General features: G+C 43.6%; 1 protein-coding gene across 7 annotated transcripts in view; it reads left to right on the top strand.

The window, feature by feature from the left end:
- The window catches only part of IGBP1 (immunoglobulin binding protein 1), a 36120-nt gene that overhangs the window by 7090 nt on the left and 19730 nt on the right, over positions 1-9300 (top strand). For 2 of the 7 annotated variants that reach the window (XM_023764510.1, XM_006082911.3), the window contains exons 3-5: positions 4477-4672; positions 6590-6669; positions 7382-7494. In XM_023764510.1, the coding sequence (XP_023620278.1) occupies positions 4477-4672; positions 6590-6669; positions 7382-7494 (389 nt within the window). Of the gene's footprint in view, positions 1-4476; positions 4673-6589; positions 6670-7381; positions 7495-7581; positions 9191-9300 lie in introns of those variants that run through there. The other 5 variants (XM_023764528.1, XM_023764526.1, XM_023764514.1 and 2 more) reach the window with 5 other exon arrangements.

Below are 9300 nucleotides of genomic sequence, written 5' to 3'. Positions count from 1 at the left end.
GGGGGGGGTCCCTCCAGCCCGACCCGTGGCCTCTTCGCCATTCTGGGGGCCCCCTAAGGGGATTGCCCCCCCGGCTGGCTTAAGCCTGCCTCCCGGGGGGGACTTGCCTTAAGCTGGCAAGTTATTCCTTCCCTTTTGGCAGCCCAGGAACCCCTTGGGGGGAAGGTCCCCTTGCCAATGGGGGAGCAGGCCTTAACCCGCAGTCGGGACATCCTTTAGCGCTGCTGAGGGAGGCAGGAAGAGGCTCCCCGCCCCCCCCCCCTGTGCTGGCAGCCCGTCAGCCTGGCTTGTGGCTGAGCAGAGCTCCCCCTGTGGAAACGCACTGACCACCAGGGGGCAGCTCCTGCATTGAGCGTCTGCCTCTTGGTGGTCAGTGTGTGTCATAGTGACCAGTCATTCCCAGTCGTTCTGCTGTTAGGGTCAGTTTGCATATTACCCTTTTACTATATAGGATAGAGCCCTGGTGCATGGGTGGGGCCTGCTGATTTGCTGTGAAGGGTGTTCCGGATCTGGGGTGGGGGTTCCGCTGGGGTGCCTGGCCAGCCTGGGTGAGGGGGCTGATGGCTGTTTGCAGCTGGTCACACCCCCTTCAGGGTGGGGGGTCCCACTGGGGTGCCTGCCCAGCCTGGGTGAGGGGCTGATGGCTGTTTGCAGGCTGGCCACACCCCCTTTAGGTTGGGGGGGCCCCACTGGGGTGTCTGGCCAGTCTGGGTGAGGGGCTGAGGGCCGTTTTCAGGCTGGCCAAGCCTGCCTCCCCCCCCCCCGCGATGGAAGCTCCCAGCCTCTTTTTTTTTTCTTTTTTTATTCTGGGATTTATTTACCTTCTATAATTGAAACTTTGTAGCCTTGAGTGGAGCTCAGAGCTGGCCAGGGCGGGGCGGGAAGCTTGGCTTCCTCCATCGCCAGGGGCAACCAAGCCTCCTGCTTGCTCCAGCTCCATGGCTGCTGGCCGCCATCTTGGTTGGGTTAATTTGCATATAGTCGCTCTGATTGGCTGGTGGGTGTGGCTTAAGGCGTAGCAAAGGTACGGTCAATTTGCATGTTTGTCTTAGTGTAGATATGTTAGAGATAAGGAATTTGGCTCTGAGAATTGACATATCCAAGTTACATAGCTAGTAAGTGCAGGCTAGGATTTAAACTTAGGTTTTCAAATTCCCAGTTCTGGTACTATTTCCACTATAGCATAGAACAAAGAGATAGAATATGTTTTGGAAGTTGTGTCTAGGAAAGGGTAAAGGCACCAGCAGAGTGAAAAAATTGTTACTGCTAATGACAGAGGGTAATTGATAGACTGAGGCCTGGAAGAATGTGGGTGGGATTTGTAGCAAGAGTGGAATGGTAAAGAGATGGCCTTGGCTCCTAAAGATAGCATTAGCCCCTTATGGACAAGAGGAAAGGTGAAGCTACAGAGATTTTTTTTAAACTATGTTTATATTGATCTCAGAGAGGAAGGGGGAGGGAGAGAGAGATAGAGATAGAAACATCAATGATGAGAGAGAATCACTGATTGGCTGCCTCCTGCATAGCCCCCACTGGGGATCGAGCCTGCGGCCCAGGCATGTGCCCTGACCTGGAATCAAAACATGATCTCCTGGTTCATGGGGTCGATCCTCAACCACTGAGCCACGCTGGCTGGGCAAGAGATTTTAAGGTAAAAGGGGAAGTTGAATTGAAGGCCACCTGGTGTGATAGTGGCATGGGATCCACAAAAGATAAACAAAAGGATAGTTAAGCAAAAGTGACCACTCAAAGTGGTCACAAATTTATAATTCATTAGCTCTCTTCAGCAGTTTGGGAACTGGAAAAGGGAACAGTGAAAGTTGTCCAGAGGCCAAAGGGTGATAGGCATTGGGGTTCCTAGGGTGATAAGGGAGTGTTTTCATGTAATGGCTTACCATTATAAGAAAAGTACATATCTGTAGAATTCTGTATAAAATTTTAGGGTGTTCAAGGACCACTGCCCCCCCAAAAAAACCCTCTGTCTAGGACAGCCGTGGGCAAACTACGGCCCACGGGCCAGATCCGGCCCGTTTGAAATGAATAAAACTAAAAAAAAAAGAGACCGTACCCTTTTATGTAATGATGTTTACTTTGAATTTATATTAGTTCACACAAACACTCCATCCATGCTTTTGTTCCGGCCCTCCGGTCCAGTTTAAGAACCCATTGTGGCCCTCGAGTCAAAAAGTTTGCCCACCCCTGGTCTAGGACCTCAGGTTAAGAACTGCAGATTTGGGTGAACACCTCCAGAGGAGCATCTGATTCTGGAGGGCTAGAGTGGGGTTTCAGACTTGGATATTTCAGGATACTTCTTTTGGAAACCATGGAATTTTTTCTTGACTCCTCTTTCTCTCAAGCCCTTACGTTCAAAAATTAGCAAGTCCTGTTTTATATTTTAAATATATCCATATCTCACTGCCTCCCTATTGCAAATCACTATCTTTCACCTGGATTTTGGCAATGTCCTCTTACTTGATTTCTCTGCTTCCACCCTTTGTTCCCGCCCCCATGGTCTAGAGCAGCGGTTCTCAACCTGTGGGTCGTGACCCCTTTGGGGGTCGAACGACCCTTTCACAGGGGTCGCCTAAATCCATCAGAAAACATATATAATTACATATTGTTTTGTGATTAATCACTATGCTTTAATTATGTTCAATTTGTAACAGTGAAATTGGGGGTCACTACAACATGAGGAACTGTATTAAAGGGTCGCGGCATTAGGAAGGTTGAGAACCACTGGTCTAGAGCAACGGTTGCCAACCGGTGGTCCGCGGACCACTGGTGGTCTGTGAGTTCCGAAAGGTTGGCGACCGCTAGTCTAGAGTCCACACACAGCAAGAGTGGTCCATATAAAAGAGTTTTCATGTCACCCTATTCCTGTCATGTATTCTATCCAAAAGCCTTCAGTGGCTTTTGCATCTCACTCAAAATACCATGGAATTTGATATGTTGGTTGTTATTTCCTACAGGGTTCTATAAATTATGGCCCTGGCTGTATATCTGACCTCATTTTCTGTCATTCTTCACTTTATACTAGTGCACTGGCCTCCTTGCTGTTTCTCAAACATGTCAGGCCAGTTACTCTTCCACCCAGGACCTTCTGATTTACTTTTCCCCCTTAGAACAAATACTCAGAAGGAACCCAAGTTTTGCCTCCCTGAAGCTGCCTTTTTGGGATATTGATTTTAAGCTGTTTATTAAGAAACAAGACTTAGAACCTTTGATCCCCCCGCTCTTTCCTGCCCAAGAGATTCAGACAGAGATCCTAGGATGCAGCTTTAGCCCTATTTGAATTAAGTCTGGTAAATGAGAGGGCTTCCGGCAGGCACCTGTTAGCTAGATATCCTCTGTGTCCCATTGTCTCTGAGTCACCTAGCAAGGACTTCCTTGCCATGCCATGCATGTTCTACTCTTCCTCAACTACCAGTAAATCACCCATTCTCACTTCTGAAATCTAATACCCCATCCCCACTCCTTTCTTCTTTGTCCAAAAATGTTATATACCCAATGTTGCCTCACTGTCTTTGAAATTTACACACTTAATGTGAGTTCCCCATGCACATCTATTAAAACTTAATTGTCTCCTGTAAAAAAAAAAAGAATACCCTTCCAGATATTGACATGGCTTGCTTACCAATTTCTTTGAAATCTTTGCTCAAATGTCACTTCTTCAGAGAGGTCTTTCCTGATCATCTTGTATATAATAGCACCACTGTCTTCACACCATCGGTCTATCCATTCTACCTTGGTTTTTGCTTCTTCATAGCACTTATCACCACCTGACTCATCTGTTTCTTTTTGTCTTCTCCCACTAGAACGAAAGCTTCAGAAGAGTAAGGACTTGTATACACAGCTGTATCTCCAGCACTGAGAACAGTGCCTGTCATATAATAGGTACTCAGTAAATATTTGTTAAATGAATGATAGATGAGATACTAGAATGCATCCTGAGAAAGGTAGGCAAGGTGGTTATGAGACTTTATATTAATATGCATCAGAAGAGCTAGGAATATTTTGCTCAGCAGAAAAGAAAAGATCATTTTTTAGGCTGTTTCATAAGGAATTCCTACATCAGCGGCAGGTAAATGACCCCTAAGATTCTATGATTCTTTGAAGTTCTAATTCCCAAATGGACATTTTGTGGTACTAAACACCCAACCTAGTAAAGGTTGATATAAAATGACTAAGGCACTCCATCTCTAAAGAGGATGAGGAGTTGCTCAAATCAGGTTATGTCTGTACTTTTCTGGCTTCAGATGTATTTCTCAGCTGCGGCTGATCCCTTCCTTGCCTTGTAGTCTTGAGAGAACTGCTTTGGTGGCAAGTTCTGAAGTACAGAATCTATACTGTTGCCAAAGTGGAAATTGGCGTGCTGACTTCCTGGTCACCTGTAAAGATAAAATCTTACTGTGGCCTTCTTTTGAAGGAATACCTCTTTATTTTTAAGTTCACGGGTAATGCTTTCCTGTGGAACAGATACAAGCAGAAGAAGGAGATGGAGCGTAGGTTGTCTGAAATGAAATCTGCTGTCGAAAGTGGTGAAGCAGATGATGAGCATGTTCGTGAGTATTACCTCCTTCACCTTCGAAGGTGGATTGGTATCTGCTTAGAAGAGATTGAGAGCATTGACCAGGAGATGGATATCCTGAGAGGAAAAGACTCTTCAAAAGAGGTAAGTCTGTTCACTGCTATATAATTCATATCAGAGATTTGAATGTTCTATAGGACAATAATCAGATTTAAATGCTTTTGAGTCTTCATGAAATCATTGTTCTTATTAAGTTCAATGGAAGAAGGCTGAAGGTTCACTAGGGTAGCTTTCTCTCTGGTTTACAGTTGCGTTCCCCAGTGCCTACTAACCTGTAACACACTTTTAGTCATTTGTAATTTGGTGACATGCATCGGGGGAGGGAGATTTCCCTGAAGTAAAAGTTGGTTTTGGCTAGGGGAAGTCATAACTGCTGAAGGAGGCATAGGGAGATAGGCTTTTAAAATCTGCTTGACTATAATAAAGGAAAAGAGGAATAGGATGGGAATAGAGAAGAAAAGTGGAACTGGAGAGAGAGAGAGAGATGAGTAGAAAGAAGATGAATTCCAGTTTAACCATACATAGTGATGCACACTCACGCCTTTAGATCCCCTAGTATGAGACACAGCAAAACGTTGGGCATACTGGTGAAGAACACCTGGTGTCCTACAACTTTGGCTGTTTTTGAACATCATGACCCTGTTTTGGAGCTGCTGCTTCAAAAGATTAGGCTCTGCTGCTACTTACTTTTTGGTTCTGATATAAGAGGAATTGAGTTGAATTTATCAGCTGGTCACAGGCATTTATTTAAGTCCTCAGGGAAACCTCCTGAGGTTTTGATTTGTACTAATTAGCCCAGGAGCTTTTGCCTCAGGGTAACATCAACCTAGTTCCTCATGTTAAAGGATTAAAGAATGAACAATCTTGAGGCTCCTTGAGCACATCTAGAGTGGTTTTAAACAGTATGAGGCTGGACTCTTCTGGGTCCTCCCCTGACCCTTTCTTTGCTGCTGTTTTTTTCTTTTTAAAATTTATTTTATTGATTTTCTAAAATATATTTTTATTGATTTCAGATAGGAAGGGAAAGGAAATCATTGATCAGCTGCCTCCTGCACGCCCCCTACTGGGGACTGAGCCCACAACCCAGGCATGTGCCCTTGACTGGAATCAAACCCAGGACCCTTGAGTCTGCAGGCCGACGCTCTATCCACTGAGCCAAACTGGTCAGGGCTATTTATTGATTTTTTACAGAGAGGAAGGGAGAAGGATAGAGAGTTAGAAACATCGATGAGAGAGAAACATTGATCAGCTGCCTCCTACTGGGGATGTGCCCACAACCAAGGTACATGCCCTTGACCAAAATCGAACGTGGGACCCTTCAGTCCACAGGCCAACGCTCTATCCACCGAACCAACCCGGTTAGAGCTGTTTTTTTCTTTTCTCATGCTCTCTCATTTGGTATTGAGATTGTCTCTGGGAGTGATGGAGCTTGAACCAAGTGAACACCTTTTCATTGACCAGATTTTGATTCTTTGTGCGCCTGGATAGCCAGGGTTCCTTGAAACATTTCTATACACCTATATATGAAAACTGCTAACCCATTCTCCCCCTTGCATTTAGGGACATCCACTTCTAAAGTACCCTAAGGGGTTCTTGACAGTTAATAGCATAATTACAGGGTCATAATTGAACTTTAGCACTAAAGGCCAGGCTAAGGAAAGGGACTTAAAATTTATCTCAAGGGATTAAGATGGATCATGGAAGAAGCCTTTGGCATCTCCTTTGGAGGGGGGGCATTTTAAAGCCAAATAATTTTTTACTTGTGGTGAGAGGATTCCTGAGTGAGCTTTCTCTTTCTCTCTCTTCAGCAAGGTACTCGGGTGTCCTCAAGAGAGCTAAGCAACCTCCATCATTAATATCTGCTGATATGTCTCAGAGACTGATATGGAGGGAGTAACTGAATTTTGAATCCAGTGCTTTTCGAGCACCTGAAGACCTAAGAGGCTGCACAGTGGGATGGGCAAAGGCAAATACACTTCTGATAGTTAATTTCCTTTTTAGGCATCAACTTCTCATTCATCTCGTCCGTCCAGGCCTCCAATGAAACCCTTTATTCTCACTCGGGATGCGGCCCAAGCCAAGTAGGTAGTACTAAAAAGTAGGGTGCCTTTGCAAGCCCCTTGCTTTTGTGGTTCATTTGCAGTGCATGGTGCCAAGCAGAATGGGCATTATTAAGAGGGCATGACTTTGCCTTGGAGGCTGTTCTTTCATCAAAGGGATATTATCTCTTCTAATAATTTCTCTGTCTTCGGCCTTCAGCAGACATTTCCCTCACAAACCTGAGCTTAAAAAGATCTCAAAAGGAAACCAATAAAAATAATCTGTTAATTAATTAAAAACAAAGAAGAAAGGAATCAAATGGAGAATTGTACACTTTAAAATTTTTTCCCATTGCCTTCAGCTACAGTTCTCAAAACGACATGTTTGCCTATCTGAGTTCTTGAGATGCTTTTCCAGAGGGTGGCGGGAGAGTCTCCTTCCTCTGCGTACCTTTTAGACTCACCAACTATAAGTACCCTTTTCACAGTATCATCGCTGCTCTGTGGGGCATTGGCCTCTGGAATTGCTTATTGGGAGATTATCCTGGGCTATTTATCATCTCATGAAAATACTTTAATGCCCCTTCCTGGTGCCTCTTTTTACATATCCTCACAGGAGTTTACACAACTCCTCAGAAGATGCCTGGTTAGGGGAGGGAGGATAAAACAGACATAGGCTTTGCCACTAAAGAGAAGAGACTTTTTAATAGTGCTATTTATGTTTAGTGTTCTAAATACAATGTGGTTTTTGCAGAGTATTTGGAGCTGGTTATCCAAGTCTGGCAACCATGACAGTGAATGACTGGTATGATCAGCATCGGAAGTTGGGAGCTTTACCAGATCAGGGAGTAGCCAGGACAACATCAGGTATGAAGGGCTGGGAGGAAAGTAGTTACAGTATGGTTCCTTATTTCCCCAGCAATGAAATTCTGACCAAATATCACTGTCCTTTAGGAGCAGAAGTAATCTGGATAAAGATTCTGAGTAACATGAAGACTTTGGCAGTATTTTATTTCACTTACTAGTAAAATAAATAGCCGATGATTCTGGGAGGATTGGGGCAGTGGAGAAGTGTAGGTTTTGAACCTCTCCAAATATTATGGCATAAAAACAGACTGAGCAACTAGATAGTAAAACCAAAAATCCATGGATAGCAGCTCTGCTTCTGGTATTAGCAGAATAGGTTGTATTAGATTAGCACCTCCTACAGTTAACAATTACAGACCGGAAAAGCTATAACGAAATAACTACCTAAAGGCACTGGAGAGTGACCAAAAGCAGACATAGACTGGAGGTCAGTCAACACTTAGAAGATAAGAGTGGTACTTAGAACTTCTTGAGGGCAGGGATTTTGACTTACTGTATTCTTGGTGCCCAAATTGATAATTAGATCATAGAGATACTTGAAGGTGTCTTTGGGAGGGAAAGGTGAAGGGTGGTCTTTAGAAAGATGAAAGTAATATGGTTTTAGCAGAAAAAGCACAGACAGAGCTGGGGTAACCAATTACTCCTGTTACTTGATAGGACATCATATAGCCCCTCTGAGCCTGTTTCCTTATCTCATGTATTATCTCATTTGATCTTAATCCCATGAAGCAGACATTTTAACCACGTTTTAGTATGAGGAAATAGTGTCTGAGAACTGACATATGCAAAGTCAACATAGCTAAAAAGTGGCGAGGCTAGGATTTTAATTCAGGCCTTAATATTCCAAGTTCTAGGGCTGTTTCAAATATAGCACAGAGAAAAGAAGAGTGGTCAATTTGAAGAGTGGTTTTCCTGTGTGTTTTTTTTATGGCTTTTCACCCATGGGCAGGCTGCAGATGCTGTGATGGGAGTAGGTAAAATTTGGATAGAAACTTACAGTCTTATTGGTTGTGCAATGAGAGAACTGAGTTCGGGTGACTATAGCAACTGAGAGGTGAGAAGAATATCCCAGAAAGAAGAGAACCACAGAGGAGGAGTCCTAATTCTTTACATAAATCTGCCCACATCTCTGGCTGACTCAAGCTCCACATGCATAGGATAGATTCCAAGCACCCTGGGGAGGGCTAAAATAACTGAATGGAAAATGCAGCTACTACCCAATGCAGAGGAAATAGAATTTAGAATTTGGTTTTAGATAAATTAACTGCCTGCTAAAATGAAAAATCAATACTCTAGTGGAATGAAACAATTCAGAATCTGTATAACATACCCATTTACGAAGTCTTGTATTCAATCATAAACTAAACATATGGGGGGAAAAAACAGAAAAATGTGACTTATACTCAAGAGGAAAAGCAATTGCTGGAAACCAATCCCAAGATGACTCAGATGTTGAAATTAGCAGACAAGGACTTTAAAGCAGCTTATTTCTGTGCTTAGGGCAGAGGGGAAAATATGCTTGTAAAGAATTAAAAGATAAGATGTCTCAGCAGAGAGGAAGAGACTATACACAAAAAAATCTGGAACAAAAAATATGGTATCCGAACTTTAAAAATCATTGGATAAGCTTAAGAGATTGGCAATGACAGAAGAAAGTGTCAGTTAACTTGAAGATAAATCAACACAAATTAGCCTATCTGAAAAACAAAAACGATTGGAAAAAACATAGCCTCGCCAGGCTGGTGTTACTCAGTGGTTGAGCATTGACCTGTGAACCATAAGGTCATAGCTCAATTCCTAGTCAGG

Source organism: Myotis lucifugus, unplaced genomic scaffold, assembly GCF_000147115.1.
Source record: "Myotis lucifugus unplaced genomic scaffold, Myoluc2.0 scaffold_4, whole genome shotgun sequence".
NCBI lineage: Eukaryota > Metazoa > Chordata > Mammalia > Chiroptera > Vespertilionidae > Myotis > Myotis lucifugus.
The sequence above is the reverse complement of the archived record's forward strand: the minus strand, read 5'-3'. Positions and strand labels throughout refer to the sequence as shown.